The sequence below is a fragment of the Dissoconium aciculare genome (genome assembly GCF_010015565.1).
Source record: "Dissoconium aciculare CBS 342.82 unplaced genomic scaffold K489scaffold_4, whole genome shotgun sequence".
NCBI lineage: Eukaryota > Fungi > Ascomycota > Dothideomycetes > Mycosphaerellales > Dissoconiaceae > Dissoconium > Dissoconium aciculare.
In genome coordinates, this window is record NW_022984954.1 from 1,786,074 (window position 1) to 1,803,028 (window position 16,955).

The 16,955-nt window shown below is 51.5% G+C and overlaps 9 protein-coding genes across 9 annotated transcripts; 4 read left to right on the top strand and 5 right to left on the bottom strand.

The window, feature by feature from the left end:
* Positions 1 to 4: 4 nt before the first annotated feature.
* On the bottom strand, positions 5 to 1,693 carry K489DRAFT_400486 (uncharacterized protein; the record flags this gene model as incomplete). The annotated part of the gene is made up of 1 exon (XM_033606993.1): positions 5 to 1,693. The coding sequence occupies one exon, from the start codon at positions 1,691 to 1,693 to the stop codon at positions 5 to 7; it is 1,689 nt and encodes a 562-aa protein (XP_033461687.1).
* A 369-nt stretch (positions 1,694 to 2,062) lies between these two features.
* On the bottom strand, positions 2,063 to 3,171 carry K489DRAFT_430578 (26S proteasome non-ATPase regulatory subunit 9). Its single transcript, XM_033608418.1, has 3 exons — positions 2,860 to 3,171; positions 2,382 to 2,807; positions 2,063 to 2,318 (listed from the first exon to the last, which is right to left on the bottom strand). Exons 1-3 carry the CDS (start codon positions 3,019 to 3,021, stop codon positions 2,184 to 2,186), a joined length of 723 nt encoding a protein of 240 aa, XP_033461688.1. The 5' UTR covers positions 3,022 to 3,171; the 3' UTR covers positions 2,063 to 2,183.
* A 350-nt stretch (positions 3,172 to 3,521) lies between these two features.
* On the top strand, positions 3,522 to 4,369 carry K489DRAFT_369505 (uncharacterized protein; the record flags this gene model as incomplete). The annotated part of the gene is made up of 2 exons (XM_033603039.1): positions 3,522 to 3,581; positions 3,638 to 4,369. 2 exons carry the CDS (start codon positions 3,522 to 3,524, stop codon positions 4,367 to 4,369), a joined length of 792 nt encoding a protein of 263 aa, XP_033461689.1.
* A 650-nt stretch (positions 4,370 to 5,019) lies between these two features.
* K489DRAFT_307005 (PTPLA-domain-containing protein) lies at positions 5,020 to 5,856 on the bottom strand (the record flags this gene model as incomplete). Its single annotated transcript, XM_033600575.1, has 3 exons — positions 5,020 to 5,081; positions 5,147 to 5,503; positions 5,643 to 5,856. Coding segments are annotated over 3 exons (633 nt in total), but the record flags the coding sequence as incomplete, so codon positions are not given.
* Positions 5,857 to 6,208: 352 nt separating this feature from the next.
* K489DRAFT_409014 (uncharacterized protein) lies at positions 6,209 to 7,396 on the top strand (the record flags this gene model as incomplete). The annotated part of the gene is made up of 2 exons (XM_033607537.1): positions 6,209 to 6,541; positions 6,599 to 7,396. 2 exons carry the CDS (start codon positions 6,209 to 6,211, stop codon positions 7,394 to 7,396), a joined length of 1,131 nt encoding a protein of 376 aa, XP_033461691.1.
* Positions 7,397 to 7,471: 75 nt separating this feature from the next.
* Positions 7,472 to 8,746, bottom strand: K489DRAFT_388047 (uncharacterized protein; the record flags this gene model as incomplete). The annotated part of the gene is made up of 2 exons (XM_033606376.1): positions 7,472 to 7,563; positions 7,594 to 8,746. The coding sequence occupies 2 exons, from the start codon at positions 8,744 to 8,746 to the stop codon at positions 7,472 to 7,474; spliced, it is 1,245 nt and encodes a 414-aa protein (XP_033461692.1).
* A 279-nt stretch (positions 8,747 to 9,025) lies between these two features.
* Positions 9,026 to 9,869, top strand: K489DRAFT_369509 (uncharacterized protein; the record flags this gene model as incomplete). Its single annotated transcript, XM_033603040.1, has 2 exons — positions 9,026 to 9,104; positions 9,175 to 9,869. The coding sequence occupies 2 exons, from the start codon at positions 9,026 to 9,028 to the stop codon at positions 9,867 to 9,869; spliced, it is 774 nt and encodes a 257-aa protein (XP_033461693.1).
* A 181-nt stretch (positions 9,870 to 10,050) lies between these two features.
* Positions 10,051 to 12,659, bottom strand: K489DRAFT_369510 (electron-transferring-flavo protein dehydrogenase; the record flags this gene model as incomplete). Its single annotated transcript, XM_033603041.1, has 2 exons — positions 10,051 to 12,132; positions 12,459 to 12,659. 2 exons carry the CDS (start codon positions 12,657 to 12,659, stop codon positions 10,051 to 10,053), a joined length of 2,283 nt encoding a protein of 760 aa, XP_033461694.1.
* A 509-nt stretch (positions 12,660 to 13,168) lies between these two features.
* On the top strand, positions 13,169 to 16,406 carry K489DRAFT_409018 (uncharacterized protein; the record flags this gene model as incomplete). Its single annotated transcript, XM_033607538.1, has 3 exons — positions 13,169 to 14,458; positions 14,907 to 15,917; positions 15,981 to 16,406. 3 exons carry the CDS (start codon positions 13,169 to 13,171, stop codon positions 16,404 to 16,406), a joined length of 2,727 nt encoding a protein of 908 aa, XP_033461695.1.
* Positions 16,407 to 16,955: the final 549 nt, after the last annotated feature.

Consider the following 16,955-nt stretch of genomic DNA (forward strand, 5'->3'; position numbering starts at 1 on the left):
CGCCTTAAAAGCCGTCTGTCCTCTCTCTCTTTCTCCTTTCCCGAAAGGTTCCTGGCGCCGATGGCCGCGCGCACGCCTCACTACACGCGAATCTCTCAAACGGAAGAATATTGTCCCAGCTAGTATTGGGATTCCCGCACAACCAGAACTCAATCCAGCGTGCCCAGGGGATGATGAAGCTACGACCGCACGTTGAACAATGTCTGTTGCCGTATTCAACACCTTCGAGAGTCAATTTCAACGCGGCCTGGATTTGTGGTGGGGAGTCATCACGCAGACTAGCGATTTGAGCGGGGAACATATGTTTCTGAACGGACTGTAGAGAGAGCTCAAGCAGGGAAGGAGCACCCGGACCGGTGACTCGAACAGGTTCCGTCGAGGATAAGGAATCGTGGTCGTGGTCTCCGAAGGACATAAGACTGCCCTCATCTTTCGATGATGAAGGTGATCTGGCCAGGCGGTGTTCGGTCTCTGTAGCCGCAAAGCCTTTTTGCAACTTTCGTACTGTCGTGGACGCCACGAAGATTAGGGGTGAGGCGCTCTCGTATTCAATTCGTCGTTTATGCTCACTATGCATTGCTTGAGCTAGCGCTATTCGCAATTGCATCTCGGTCTCAAGGTCCCGAACACCTGCTGCCCGACATTCCGAACGTATCGCGTGGTAGGTATTCTCTGCTAAAGTGTCGACTGTTGACTTGAGCCTTAATATTTTGAGTCGCATGGCTGCGTCGGGATCTGTTTGTGACGACATGGAAATGCGAGACGTGCTCCGCAAGGCATCAATATCGGCTTCTGCCAGCTTTGGTCGAACCAAGGGGTTCGGTCGCACGACAATCTTTTGATCCTTTTCATAAAGGCGTAATAACTCCCACGGCAAGTATTCGAGAGCATTACTGGAGATGTTGAATTCTTGCAACTTCTGCAATCGGGATATGGTCGGTGGTATTGATGTGATTAGATTACTTCTTAAGCTCAACACTGTGAGATTCTGCAGCTCGAAAAGATCGCCAGGCAATCCGGTGATGGAGTTGCCTGCGAGGAACATCTTGATGGAGGGTGTCAGGGCGCGAAATTCATGTTCTGAGGGAGGCTCTGCTCCAGCGATGTGTGCTTGTCGAATCAAGTGATGTAAAGGTTTGATCATAGCGGGCGTTATACCGGCCAAGCCGAACCCTGCCAGGTCGATTCTTTCGTTTCCATTGTCGACACAATCTTCAATCATGCGAATCGCCCGTTGCTCAGGTCCATCTTTGACAATGGGTGTATTTTGTGCCGATTGCGTTGGCCGTACCGTTCGCGGAGTCGAAGGTAGATCACAGCTCCCATCGAAAATACCCTCATCTGCGCTGCTGTCCTCCATGCTTGCATCGCTACCCATGAAAACGCCGCTGTCCTTGCCTATGACTGGCTCTTTTTCCAGACGTGACCTCATGCCTAACTTCCACCACGGCATTTTCAGCATGCGCTTCTGTTTCGGGCCTTCATATTGCGACCGGTCCTCTGCGCCGAGATTGTCGTCTGAAAATAATGGGTCACTTGACGGGTCGTCAAGCACCGGCCAAGGACGTTTCCGGCTGGGGACTGTCACTTCGTATGTTGGGAAGATTGGCGGCGAGGACGGTATATCGTCATCTTGGTCATCCGCGTTTGGAAACAGCGGCGGCGAGGAAGGTAGAAATATGGAAGAAGTCATACTTTTGAATGAATGATCTGTGCTGTGTTGGTGTGATCGGATCGCGGATCCGTACAGCGACGGCTTCACTGTGGAGGAGGAATCACGGTGCCCTGCATACGCTCGATTTGCGAAATGGGTAATGGTGTCGCGTGTCAGGATTGTGTTGACAGGATCCCAGGGAACACGCGATCTCCCATTTGAGTTAAGAATAGTGCAAGTGCCAATGGAAGGTGTCCCAGATCTGAGCGCGAGTTCAGGGCGAGTGGGAACTTTAATGCCGACGCGTGTGGGGAACGCGCCGAATCAACACACATGACGACATTTCGTTTCGGCTGTGCGATTTGTTTGCCCCGCCAAAGTTTCGCTTCTGCGATGGGCCGAAATACGCTGGTGTGATGCGAATTGGATTGGATTCTGCCCCAGAGTTTCATCAGAACAGTACAGAAATTAAGCATATACTACGTACAAGACCGAGTCGGGAAACTTCCGTGGGGAATATGTTGATCCATCATGACAGTGGCAGCAAATGACAGCCGAGAAGTCCACGGCCTCCCCAATCCCGCTGCGGCGTGAGGTGAAGTTCGATCAGTGAGGGTGATGCCTGATCTGTTTCTTGACGAAGCACCTTGACGAGGATAGGACGCTACAGTACCGTCAGTCGCTGAGCGCCATGGCAGAGCGGAGAGTGCATAACAAAACAACTTACGTTCTCGTTCTCTTGCACGACTTGCGCAACTTTCCCAAGCCGTTCATGATTCGTGAAATTCACCGAACCGAACACGACCAGCCGATCTTCGGGTCGGAGGCCTGCCTGCTCGGCTGGCCCTCCTGGAATGACTGTATTGATCCTCGCGAATGGCGGTTGATGCGCGATAGGAGCTGGAGCAGATACTGACGGGGCACCAGCATCCTCGTTGATAGTACGAGGAGCATCGCTTTCCGCCTCAACATCGAGAGCTTTGCCTGATGCGAATTGCTTGTGTACCGCTTCTTCCAGCTGTTTCATGGCCGCCTTGTGATCGTTCTTGAGTTGAATAATACGTGCTCGCGTCATGCGGATCTGAGCAACATCGATGTCTGCTCGAGGGAATCCATCAAATGTTAACAGCGATGTGTTCATGTTGACGTTGTGCTGCGTTTGGTCAGTCTCAGTCCTTTTTTTAATGGCATGAAATCAGCAATACCGAATCCAAAACGGAGCCGAGAGCAGATAATTCTGCTTCCAGATTTTCCTTTCTTTTAATGAGTTCCTGGAAGCTTTGTGTAGAATCTGTGCCAGTTTCGTTGTTGGCTGACGTAGACGATCCCACTGTTGGTAAATGTAGATTGTCCATTTTGAAACCCATTGAAGTGTATTTTGTGAGAGCCAACTTCTTGTTGGAGAAGGCGGCCAGATCACGGCCACTAGCTTGTCGTATGACTTGGTGATGATATATGTGCTCGACTTGCAGATTAGTGGATTGAGGCTTTTCAGGCGTTATGCAATCATGCAATCATGTCCACCTGAGGTGTATTTGGGTTCAATGAGCCCCAGGTTCTTCACCATGAAATGCCTGGGTGAGGCTTCGTTCACATGTTCAAATACAGCGGGGCGGAGCCGCTCCTTCACGATCATCAGCCAATCAATTTTGCCCCGCTGCTGCAGTCGAGACTCCGGATGGTCAAAATAATCGTTCCTCGACCCTTCTTTGTCCTTCACAGGGCAAATATACTTACAACGGCGTCCATGACAACCAGTTCATCATAACATCTGGTGCTCGCGACCAAAATTGCATTTTGTTGTCGATGATCTGACAAAAATAAATAAGCCGAGTCTCTGCTTCTCTGGCTGTTTTCTTCCTCCGGCATGAGCGGCAGACCAGGAGCTCCTAGTGCCTGGGACGACGATTGGACGGCCAAAGCCAGCGTGTGTAACCAAGAACATTCGATAATCGCAAATGATGACTGACGTGATCTGCTTAGTCGCCAGCGACTCAAGCACCACAGCAACCAGCCCCGAAAATTTCCAAGGCTGAGCGGCGCGCACAGCATATCGAACAGCAGCGACAACTCTGGGATTCTGCCGACAACCCTGGTCGAAATTTATGGCTGGAAGCTCAGGGTGCCGTGCCAAACAGACAAGAGATTAAGCCCGCAGTCACATTACTCAGTCGAAAACCCCCTCAGATCGCAAAGCGCACAGTCGCAGGTGGGATTGGTGGTTTGTCATTAGAGGATGACGAGGATAGCGAGGAAGAACGGTTGAAGAAGCAGGCCCTGGAGAGAGAAGAAAGACAACGCCGTGCTAAGATTGAGCATGAAGAGAAGCAGAAACGCTATGCGGAAGCCCGAGAGCGTATCATGGGTTCCTCACAGGCTTCTCTAGCCTCGAGCTCTCGTGAAAGCTCGCAGGGTAGGGACCAGCGGAAACAGAGAGCGAGGCCGAATAGCAATTACAACAATGCCAGTAATAGCTACAATGGTAATCAGCGTCGCAGTCAACCCCAGACACCCGGCGATCAATCTCCGGCCATACAGACCATGGAAGGACATCTCTTCGATCCGGAAGAGACGAGTCGCAGGCCAACACCCAAGCGAGAGTCGTCGACGCCCATCATCGCCCAGGACAAACCTATCAGACAACCGCGCGGGCCTGAAATTTCTGGACGTGGAGGATTTGGCTTTGCTGGTCGAGGCGGCAATTTCAATGCATAGAACTTTGTGCCAATTCCGAAGGGCACGCCGTCATTCGATACCAGGATATCACACTCACTTCATAAAATCAGTTTGCACATGTGATCGGGATTTTGAATCGGTGCAGCAGCAGGGACCACTGATTGCTGCTGGACCATACGGTATCTGGTCATCATACGAGATTGACTACACAGAGCACTTCGTTGTGTGTTGCGACATCGCTCTCAGGGCTATGGTTGACAAATGCGGGCTCGTCGACTTGCAGGTGTTCGGATCGGTTTGCAGCACAACAAGTTCATTACGTGACATGTAAACCCATGGGAACAATCTCAAAACAGCAGCAAAGCCGATATCGATATCCGAACCGGATGTGGGCACGTCGTCGGAGGATCACCTAAAACGGAAAGCGAAGTATGCTGCTGGGTGGCTGGGCAGCGCAGAGCACTTCACACATAAAGTGGATTACGGCACCCATTCGTTGTGCCGGAAGAATGTGCAGCATCAGATCGGTTATTCGTCTAGCGCATGGCCAGAGCTGGAACGGAGTTGTGCTGTAAGATTGGCTCGACACGATCTAGTTTCTCTCACACAAGTTCCCCGGACGAGGCAAACCAGCGAGCTTTCATTTGAAGCATTTAGGATACAGCTTCGCATAAAAGCATTCATTTCTGACGTAAGGCCTTCATCACTTTTCGCCTCTGTGCCATCATGTGCGTGAAGAGAATGTACGATCCTGTGTTGAACGAAGTCAGCAATGAATTCCAGCATCTCGAATCGAACACGGAATGGAAGTCTCACCTGGAACGTAGACCGCCAAAATCGCCAGATACGCGTACTTGATCAGCGGGTTCGTCTTCTCCGCTGGCTCCGTCGCCTGCCACACAAGCCAGCACTCGCTGCTAATGCCAAGCGGGTACAGCACGAAGAACGTGTTGTACCGCAACCAGGTCATCCAGCTCGGTACCTTTCCAAAGGATAAGTTAATGGCGAAGTAGCTGTATCGGATAACCTCGGTGACACTCCAGGCTAGCAGCATGGTCGAGTATGCTGGGTTTGGTCCGGTAGCGGCAGGGAAGAGGTCGACAACACCCCATACGAGGAGGAAGCGCGAGGCGACTTGCATGACGGTGGTGAGGAGAGGTGCGCGGACGATGCCTGGAGTGAAGGTGATCATTAGTATAAGCAGTTCGGATGAGGCTCATCTCCTCCTTTTCCCTTCCTCTGTCCTTCCATTTTTCACATGCGAAAGCTCAATTTAAGCTGTATTGATGAGAATATCAACAAAACCACATACCCAGAGCCGCATGTACCACTTCCAAGCCCGCCAGTGTTTGCACCCATTTCGTATATTCTCCCGCGCCTGCATAGACCTTCTCATGACCCTGCGTCGCATTCAACTGAATGACTTGCGCCAGTACTCCAGACCATAGTGCCGCCGAGATGAAGTTGTAGAAGATCAGGTAATTGGATTTTGAGCTTTGCGAGGCTGATTTCAATGGCTTGCTGGTCTGTCGGCCTTGTGTTGAGGGCTTTTGGGCATCGCCAGGCCGGTCCATTGTGAATGATGATCAAAGATTGAGCCGTGGATATCTTGCTACCTGCCCAACGTCGGGGAGAATGCAGGCGCGTATGTCGGATAGGGAGATGGAAATATTGTGTCGGATGAGGCTACAAATAATGTCGAAAGGTCGCGCTATTCGGCTTGCGCGTGGGGACCCTGCATCGCCCTGACGACTGGGGAGCATTGTCTTGACTGGCACCGCATTCTGCCTTCGCTTGTGAAATATTATTGCTCTTCCTTATAAGAAAATTGATTAACCGATCACATTCGCAAATAGTACAACAACATTCAGTGACAAGATGTCTGGACCAGGAGTTATCCGCCTCAAGCGAAAGCGTGACCAGCAACCTCCGGATACACTTATCGTGGAACCTCAGCGGAAACGTGTACAGGGCGTGGACGGGGAGTTTCGTGCACATTATGTACGCCGTCCGGAGCCTGCCTCGGATGGCCAATCGACTTCAGCAGGAACGGTTTTCACAAATCAAGCTACATCTACAAGTGGAGGACCGATTCAGAATGAATTGCCGAAGAGAAGATTATTCAAAATCCGCCCCTTGATAAGTTCAGATCGTGGTTCACGAGCAGGAAGAACCGGCGGAAATGCAGTGGCCACCATTGTCGAAACCAGAGTCAGCTAAACATTTCATATGACCGTAGATGCTTTTGTACTGATATATGAGACACAGACACCTCAGAAGCAAAGGCCAGCAGGGCCACTAATGCCTGCCAATGAAACTCTCTCACCCGCGCCTTCTCCTTTGAAGAGACCCGGACGAGGTGCCATCACGCCACGACCTCAGCCGGAAAACAACGGCAATTCTACAAGCACTGTTAAAGACGAATCTCAGCTACAAGCCATCGCGGACGCTCTCTCGCAATTTGCCGACGACGAACTCGAGAAGAGCGCCAAGCCGAAACTACTTGCAACTCCCAAGCTGTCCGGCCTCCGAAGTCGCGAAATTCACGCGCAAAGATCCGCCAGTGCAAACATATTCCCCAGTCAAGGGGATGCTGGTGACATAGACATGGTTGATGATGACCACGACTACGTCTACGACACATACATTCTCTCCTCTAAGCCGGACGCCGAGTCGACGCCATTCTCTGAAAGCCTCGAAGGCCGGCCCGCGAATGTCGGCTACATCGTCATCACGGACGAAGATCAAGCCGTATGGGATACCTTCCTAGCGGACGAGCATGACAGCGACAAAGAGGTCAACGAAGACGACGAAGACGAGAATGCGGAGGATTGGTACGGGGCGGACTATCCAGAGGATGAAGTTGCGTCGGATGATGAATTCGGCAGGAATGCGTATGGGTATCGAAGAGGAAATGATTCGGACGACGAACAGTGGGACAAGAGGGATGGCTCGTGGAGTGATAGTGAGGTCGAAGGTGTTGATGAAAATGGGATGAAGCTCGATCCATTAAACATGACGACAGAGCAATTTATCAAAAGCATGAGGGAGGATGGAAAGAATTGAATAGGCGCTCGAGATGTTAATCGGATCTCAAATTCTCCAGGGCGAGGAACCGAGCGCGCGAGCATTGTCGAATTCTCATGACGGCAGAGCCGTGGGAACTTTACCATCTATCCGATCATCTGTCTCTTCTTTAGCCTTCAATTCAACACCGCCATCTTCTCGATCATCTGACGCGTCCAAATTTTCGTGATCATCACCGTCAGGCTCTTCTTGATCTTGGTCTTGATCATCCTCGTCATCATTATCGTCCTCGTCCTGGTCGCCATTCTCATCGTCCCTGTTTTCTTCACTTCCCTTCAGCTTTCCTCCTTTCCTTTTCGGAATCACTAAATCAAATGCAACGCCCCAATCCCGACACTCCAGCCACTTGAGCATGATCTCGTTGACATGATTCGTCGCGAGAACCTTCCGACTTGTCATTTCCATGAATTCTCCGATCGGCAGTCTCGCCGTCCGCATTCCTCGCTCCGTCGCCCGACGATGGCAAATGCCCTTTTCGCGATTCTTATCAACCAGTCCGCCGATGATATACGTGCTGTAAGGTTTCAACTCGGTGAGATCCTCGTCTGCCTCGGAGGAAAGGTAAACGATCTCGCCAGCATCTTGCAGCGCCTGGAGATTCTTTCCACGCGTTTCAACATATGCCGACCTTTCGACATCCAAATCGGCAAATGCCCCCCGGAGAACTCCGCCTTCTCCGTTTCCCTCGCGCATCCAATCTGTTGCCTGGTTCGCGACAGCCACGAAATCCTCATCGAACGTCCGGACACCCTTCCACGCTTTGTAATGCGTGAGCACCGTCTCGAACCGCTCTCTTAAGTGCCCACCGAAAGATGCGATGGCCAAATGTGCGCGGAAGCGTGATTTACCATTGTCCGAGTAGCAGCGGGTAAGTTGGGAAGCGAGCGAGATGCGTTCCCGCTCGTTCATGAGGGCGTCGAAGTCGCAGTCGAGGATGAATGTAATGGGAAGCTGAACGGCTTTGGGTTTGAAATTACTTCGGCTTTTTCGCTGCGCTGAGGTACTTCCATCGTCGGCGTCGTCGTGTTGCTCTTGCTGTTTGGCGACTTTCTTGCGTTCGCGTCGGGCTATGCGCTTTTCTTTCTGCAGGGCCTTCCACTGAGGTCGTTTGGCTTCCCATTCGGCCTTTTTCCGCAGTTTCTTCAATTGTGATTTTGACATCGGTGTGCCGTCTTCATTTTTGGTATCCGGCAGGGCTTGGGCCGTGGTACTTGTCGCTGGTTCAGAAGTTCCGCCATTGCGATCGAATTGATTATCTTGGACCTTCTGTAATTTGGTTGGTCGTTGGTCGAGATCCTGTTCCGAGTCGTCATTCTTGCTTTGCGACATTTTGCTCTTGAAGTTTGGGTTTATTTTCACGGAGAGGTTGACATGGGGTTTTGGGTGATTTTCAACCGATCAATGACTCCCGCAGTCATATTGCATTGGCTTTTTGCCCACCAGCGTGCGTCATGGCTCGGTCCGACAGAACGCGTCTTCCCTGAGAAATTTACAAAGCGAGACCGCGTCACACTCCACGCATTCACAATGAGCGATGAGAAACGCTTCAGCTGAGGGACGAAAAGTACAGCAGTCACGAAGAAATCTACCTCCCACAAAACAGTCAAAATGAACAATCCTCAATCAAGATCACAAGCCAATCGACCATCAAAGCAAGGCCATCAAAAGCTCCCACCTCTCCCCCAAAGTTCGTCCACCTGCAACCAAATCTTCAATATTTGATTCGATTTCTCATACTGACCTTGGCCCATGTGCAGATGCGAAAGTCACCAAGCGTCCCCTCCACCACCCTCCCATAGTCTCACCCTACACCTCCGCCTCCCCGAGCACACCGAAAATAATCTACATTGCCCCTCAAACGCCCTTCCTGTCGGCGGCGAAACGCTGCGAGAAACTCCTCCGGCTGAGCGAAAAGCGCGCGGTCCAATCCGCCTCTTCGACATCAGCCTCTTCTGGCTCGCGACGCAGCAGACCGGGTCAATCGCAACATGCGAAACGGAAACGTGACGATGATGACGGCGGAGGATGCGGAGACAATATCGATGCGCTCGCGGAGACAGTCGAGGAGAATAAGGTAAAGAGGAGGCGCTTAGGGCAGCCTGCGGGAGAGGAGGTGGTTTTGATGGGGAGTGGAAGGGCGATCGAGAAGACATTAGAACTTGGCGTGTGGTTTTTGAGGAGAGGGGAGGAATTTATGGTGAGGATGGAGACGGGGACGACGAGGTCGATTGATGATGTACGAGTGGAGAAGGTGGAGGCTACAGAAGACGACGGTGGTGGTGGTGGAGGGGGAGAGGACGGCGGAGGGGGAGATGGTATGGATATAGATGTTGAGACCAGCGTTAGGACGGCTGCGGGAGGAAGTGATACTGGTCAGTCGACGACGGTGAGCGAGGAGTTCTCGAGGATACGGCAGCTGAGCGTACTGCGAGTGTTCGTAAGTTTACGGTGAAACAATCAATGTTGCTAAATGATATGTTAGACGATACTCGTACTGCTACTGAGTGCGATTTGCCTCCCAATACGCGCGGTATATACAAACAAAAGGGCGGTCAAACGGGATAGCCAAAAGATGTTACGACCTGAAACATCCACTCAGGACTTCATTGCTTATTGCAACAACCCAATTCCTTTTAGGTCATGACATATTTTGGTCCCTCGCCACCCTGAGGTGTCTGCCATGTAATGTCCTGACCAGGAACCTTGATGTCGCAAGTCTTGCAGTGCACACAATTCTGCGAGTTGATCTGGAAGCGTACGCCCAAAGGCTTGCTCTCATCCTCAACATACTCGTAGACACCCGCGGGACAGAAGCGGTTCTCAACACCTTGGTACTTGGGATAGTGCTCTTCAGCGTGCTTGTCCCAATCAGCGACTTGAAGATGGCAGGGTTGATCCTCCTCATGGTTGGTACCGGTTCGCGAAACGGAGGTCAAGATATCGAAGGAGATTTTGCCGTCGGGCTTGGGGTATTCGATTTTGGGGTATGCGGAAGCAGGCTTTGTGGCGCCGGAGTCGCCCTTCTTGCCGTGCGAGAGGGTCCAGGGCATCTTGCCCTTGAAGAGGAAGGCCTCCAGACCGGAGTAGATGATACCGCCGTAGAGACCAAGAGGAGAGTGGAAAGAGGGTCGCATGTTGCGGACTTCTTTCAGTTCAGTCCAGATGCTGCTCTTACGGAGAGAATCTTCATAGTCGTAAAGGAACACGGCGCCTTCTTCGTCGGAGCTCTTGCTGACGGCTGAGAATGCGGCCTCGGCGGCCAGCATACCACTGCGCATGGCGGTGTGGGTTCCCTTGATCTTTGGGACGTTCAAGAATCCGGCAGTGTCACCGATGAGCGCACCTCCAGGGAACGCACACTTGGGAATACTCTGGAATCCACCCTCGTTCAGCGTGCGTGCACCGTAGGAGATGCACTTGCCACCCTGCAAGTACTTGCTGTAAAATGGATGGTGCTTCATCTTTTGAAATTCGCCGTACGGCGCCATCCACGGGTTGGGGTAGTCCAGGCCAACGACAAGACCGATGGAAACCATGTTTTCGCCGAAATGGTACATCCATCCTCCGCCGTAGGTGTCAGATTTGAGCGGAAAACCCATACTGTGGGCGACAAGACCCTTTTCGAATTTGGCCGGGTCGATTTCCCAAACCTCCTTGATGCCCAGGCCGTAGGTCTGAACCTCGGAATCTTTGCGGAGATCGAATTTCTTGATGACCTTCTTTGTGAGACTACCGTGGCAGCCTTCAGCAAGAAGAGTGCATCGTGCATGGAACTCCATACCACGTTCGAAGCTGTCCTTTGGCTTTCCATCCCGGCCAATTCCCAAGTCGTTGGTGGCGACACCCTTGACCGCGCCGTCGCTGGTGTACAATACTTCCGAGGCGGCAAATCCTGCGTAAATTTCAACTCCAATCTCTTCTGCTCGCTCGGCAAGCCATTTCGTAAGCTCGTTCAAGCTGATGATGTAGTTTCCGTGGTTGTTCATCTGAGGTGGCGCCGGGATCGGGATGGCGCTCTTTTCGGTCAAGAATCGCATCTTGTCGACAGTCGCAGCGGTGATGTTGGCGAAGCGGTTAGGATTATCCTCGGACCTCCAGTCAGGCAGTAGCTCATCAAGTGCTGAAGGCTCGAGAACATTGCCTGACACGATGTGATCTCCAATTTCTCCCGCCTTCTCCAAAAGCAATACCCTGAAGTCTTCATTGCCCGCCTCGTTCGCCAATTGCTTTAGTCGAATGGCGGCACATAGTCCAGCTGGTCCGCCGCCCACGATGCACACATCGACTTGGTCGGATTCTCGCTCGATTTCGAAAGGGTTGAAGTCTTCCTCCGAGGCAGGTGTCGCTTGTCGCTTTCTCGATGTGCCTGAGATTGCTCGTCGCTGGCCAGCAGTGATCGATGCAGGCCTGTAGGCTCGGACTGAGTTTCGTGACGCGACATTGACCCTTGAGAGCACGCGAGTGGCGTGCAGTGACGGGACGTCGAGATGTGATCGGGAGAAAGTGTTGGCGGAGGTTGCAAGCCGCCTCCGGGCAGCAGCGGCGACCAAGCTGGGGACGGCCATGATGATGATTGAATACGGAGGTCGTGTTGGTGATCCAATGCCCAAGTGGAGGGAACTGAAAGAGATTGTGGGTGCGGGATCAGCAGCACATGTGAAGATCTGCCTCTGCTGGATTCGGCTGGGTCTTTTCTTACTAGTCTGTACCTCTCTCTGCACATGCACACAAAATGGCGTCCTCGGCTACTGCCCGCTGATCTCATTCCCAGCGAAGTCATTACTCCCGCACTTTTCGCATCGCTGTGATTGGATAATTCCTGGCTCAATGACGGCACAATGCATCTACCCCTAACAGAACATGCATATTCAACGTCAAGGCATTGGAAACGTTCCCAAATGAACATTGTCAATCTGCGAAATTATTTCCATCAAACTGCGCAATGCTGAGCCTTTGCATTGTGTCGGCGGAACGAGGCGTTTGCTCTTCGGTTTCTGCGACAATACGATATCATTTGAAGCTACTTTGATGGTCTACATACCATGCCTTTGACGATGCTGTATCTGCGAACACTGGGTAGCTCGGTAAAGCTCTGTATATTTCCTGGAGCACCATATGCCAAACACGTCAATACGTTGGCAAAACCCTCATCCGTATCACCTTGGATGGTGTCGACCAGGGGTATATATCTGCATAGCGAGCAGCTTTCGTTATGGGCGACTACTTTGACCTTTGCAGCCATTTCGAGCTCTTGACGCGGCTCATACCTGCCGCGGTCTGCGTACAATTGGGGAGTTTTATCAATCTTGAAGCGACAGTGCTTCAACTTGACAGGAAGTGAAGTGAGGTCGATCCCAGCAGAAAGTCAGGTGAAGCCAATCTTGGCAGAAGGTGAGGTGGACACAATCTCGGCAGAAGGTGAGATGAGGTTGATCTCAGCTGGAAGTATGGTGAGGTTGATCTTAACCGGAGGCGAGGTGAATTAGCTCTCTCGGCAGAAAGTGAAGTGAGATTGACCTTAAAAGTGAGTGTGGTGAGAAGTCACAGCTGGTAGTGATGGCTCCACTTACGCGTGTGTCCTCAGCTGGGCAGGCAGGTACATGTCACTTGCAGGCTCCGACGTTGGTGCTCACACAACAATATTACTGAACCTTTGAACTCTGCCAAAGCACGCTCTTCTTCGCAATTCAGTCACCTTCCAACGGCAATGTCTCGGCCCTTTTTCTCGTACCTCCACCGTCATACATTATCATGCTGACCAGGAATGCAATCCCAGTGGACACGACGCTTATCGAGTTTAAGGAGTGGCTGCTCGATCTTGTCCAACTCGGTCGGTTTGACAATTTCAATGATAAAACCCTTGCGGATCTCATCGTTCGCTCCGCCGAGCTCTATCGTAGCATTCACCACAGACTTTCGGCCCCGGTGACAGATGTCCGTCAAGCGCTCAATCTGTTGTCGGCCAGTGTTCAAGACGCCGCTCTCCTCCCGAGTCATTGCCAGGACTTCAGCTTTGTTGCATCCAGTAATCAGGATCTGAACCTCTTACGAGCTATTCGGCAAGTCGTCACCAAACTGCCAACCGCTGGCCGTCATGCTCCCCAGCTGGCTATTCCAGATTACTTCGCGCGTAATGGTCTTGCGCCAAGTCCCTTTGCTCTACTAGAGTCGAAAGGACAACAATTTCCATTCAAGCGTGGGATAGGAAATGCGGATAGCTCCGAGGATGACAACACAATTTTCAAGAGGCAAAAGAGGTCCAATGCAGAAGTCGGGCTCGTGGCTAAGCATGGTTTTCAATCATCCCTTGAGAAGCAGACGAGGCTCAATGCAGACGCTGGGATCGAGGCGGATCATGACGGTCATGCATCTTCTGTGAGACAGAAGTGTTCCCATGCGGATGCAGGACCCGAGGCTGGTCACGATTTCCCAAATGGCGCGAGACATGACAGCAAAGATCTGAATCAGTTACTCGATGCCGTGCCAGCTACTTCACACCGTCCTGTCCAGATCACCGAGACGGATCGTCCTCTGCCAACCATCACAATTCAGCACAGCGTAGCACCGCAGGACAATAGGACGCAGATCCCTGTATTATCTCTGCAAGCTGCTATACTTGACAACATCAAGGTTGACCCTCGCTCGCTGTTCATTGCATGGCCAAATCTGTACTGTGGAGGCAAGCAACCCTTTAACGCGCGTGATATCATTGATGGTCTACAGCAAGCCAGCCGTCCCTCCGGGAGTGGCTCTCGCCATCTGCCGATGCCGGTAGAGATTCAAGAAATCTTGTTCGGGTTCAAATTGACCTGGCCAACACCGTTCGAGGTCAGCCTTGTGCGTGATGTCCCGATTGTGGTCGGAGGGGTTGAAAATACATTTCAGTCTTTCAGCTCAAGCAAAGTAAATGCGACCTTGTCCCTCGCCCCGGGCCATGGAACAGAACAGGGGGCCATCGCCTTTCTTGCAGGGCTTTATGGCGCCGGACAATTCTCGCTTGGTCGTTGCCAATTTCCTGGCATGAAAATCGACAGGTATTGGGTTCGCATGCTCCAATTCCCCAAAATGAGGAGCACAGAGAGAATCAATTCCGGTCCAAACAATCATATCTCCCAATTCAGGCTCACTAGAATAGACATATGCAATGTCTGCGGAAGATCTTTGAAACGTTCGCATGTGCATTGTTACATTCTTCCGATGATGCATCGTGACTTCTGCTCGAGCTTTCTCTGAGCGAAGCAGACTTTGCCGCGATTGCTCGGTACCTGACAGAGATGATGATTGAAAGCGATATCAACATCTGTTAACACTATTAATTTATCTAACTCTGTTACAGATTGCACGTCATGATACCGATCGAACAAACTTTGCTTCCTAACTCCATTATCGATGCTTGAAGTTCCGATTTGTTGTCGTCTTTGTTTGCTAATCTGCTTATTACGGCAGCAAATAGTGAAATCCGTAATTGAATCTCACTGCTCTGGTTCAGGAAGGTTCCTCTGGTTTCACTTTATTGCACATCAATCACAGCATTCCAAGACCCCTGCCTCAATTCCTAAAGAACATTTGTGCCGCCCAGATATGCAGCAGCTTAGTCACCGGCCAGACATCTGACAACGGGGCCAACTTCGTCGCAGTCTCGAACGAACAAATTGTCAGAGAGTTCAAAGACTGGATCACTCATGTTGTTCATCGGGGCGACTTTGATCGAATCGACGGTCGTACACTGATCGAGATCGTGACACGATCGACTGAGCTGTATATCCACACATATGGCGCACCTCGGCCTGTTCATTCTGTGCTCAAGTACCGATCGGTCGAGGCTGCTAGAGAGGAGGAGTCGGCTCACGCGGAGCAAGACGAACACCAAGTGAAGATTCATAACAAGCGGAAGGCCACGGATGGAAGCAATCTTGCTAGCATCAGTAAGGTTGAACTTGTTGAGGGAGCTCATCCTCCCAAGAGGCAGAAGACCCTGAGCAAGGATAAAACCACTATCAAGAGGGAAATTGTTGAAAGCGATGCCACTGGCATCAGCGAAAGCGGCAGCGGCAGCAGCAGTGATGATATCGATGACAGCAATGTCGAATGCGGAATTGACGATGCCGACGACAGATCCGATAATGGAGATGGCAATCTAGATGATGAAGAGTCCTCCTCCGATGAAGATGGCGATTCAGTTGACGAGGACAATTCCTGCGACGAAGATGATGCATCTAACGAATCTTACCAGACAGTGCAGCTTGATCTCCAAGTTGCTATACCGCTGTGGAAGGTGAAACCCGGAGACGGATGCAGTCTGCTCATTCGCTTTCACGCTCCGCCCGGAAGCACCAAAGTAGTGGCGCGATCCCTGAGGCCCAGTGAAGCTGATATCTTGCGTGCCATAGAGCAAGACGATCGCTTTCCGACCGACAAAAACGGTCAGCCATTGCCTCCGCCACTCTCGGTTGAACAGCACAGGTCGGGTTTCTTGACTACCTGGGCCTCTCCTGCCACGGTCGATCGCATTCGCTGTCATAAAATCAAGTTTGCAGATCGGGGTCAACTTTAATTCTGTCAGATCCATTTTTCCGGCTTTGCTGATGCCATCATCGATGACGCCCGCGATGTGTCTGAATATCTCGTACGAGAGGCGCTCGTCAAGGCGTATGGTCGCAAGCATTTTCTCCTGTGTCACAAATTCCATGGTAATTTTGACACCAAGCAGTACTGGGTTCGCTTTCCCGACAACCGTCGACTACCCACTTACGTGTCATTGGATCTCGGCCTAGACGAAGCGGGGAACAGACGCTACATGACCTTGAAAGCATTCGACTGGGACGAGTGCGATATCTGTGGAGCGTTGACGGGACGGGGTTCGTTCTGCGATTCTTGGATGCAACCCGTCCTCCACGAGGATTTATGCTCCAAGTTCAGTGTTCGGCAGTTACGGCAAGAGGTCAAGAGAGCGCAGAGTCTGAAGTTGCGCGAAGGAAACCCGTCATGAGAGTGGAATGGACATCAAGAATGTCATGAAATATGCACTATCAGATTGCACGCATGAAGCAGCGGATTTGAAATACCGACCGTCCTCGAATGTCAATACTTTGCTTGAGATTCTCGTGTCTTTCGTTACTCGAACATGGTCGATTGAGGTGATGTGATGGCCAGTAACCCTAAGCGAAGCGGGACACATAATTATCTCATTAGTCATCAGCGGGAGTGAATTTTGGATTAACGTCAAACACCAGAGCGCGGTCCACCCCACGGCGTGGTCCACGAATTACGTGTCCATAACAACAACAACTTCAACACGCGATGGCACCATCAAAACGCGTCCAAAAGAGCTCAAACGAAGGGAGTGTACTGCTTGCAATATCAGCTTTCAGATCAGGTGACATAGGATCTGTAAATGCTGCTGCAAAAACCTACGGTGTCTCAAAATCAACGCTGCTTCGGAGATTGAAAGGAAGTCCTGCTCGAGAGGACTATATGCCACAGAATAGCAATCTCACTCCAATCGAGGAGGAGATCCTTCTTAATAGCATACTGAAGC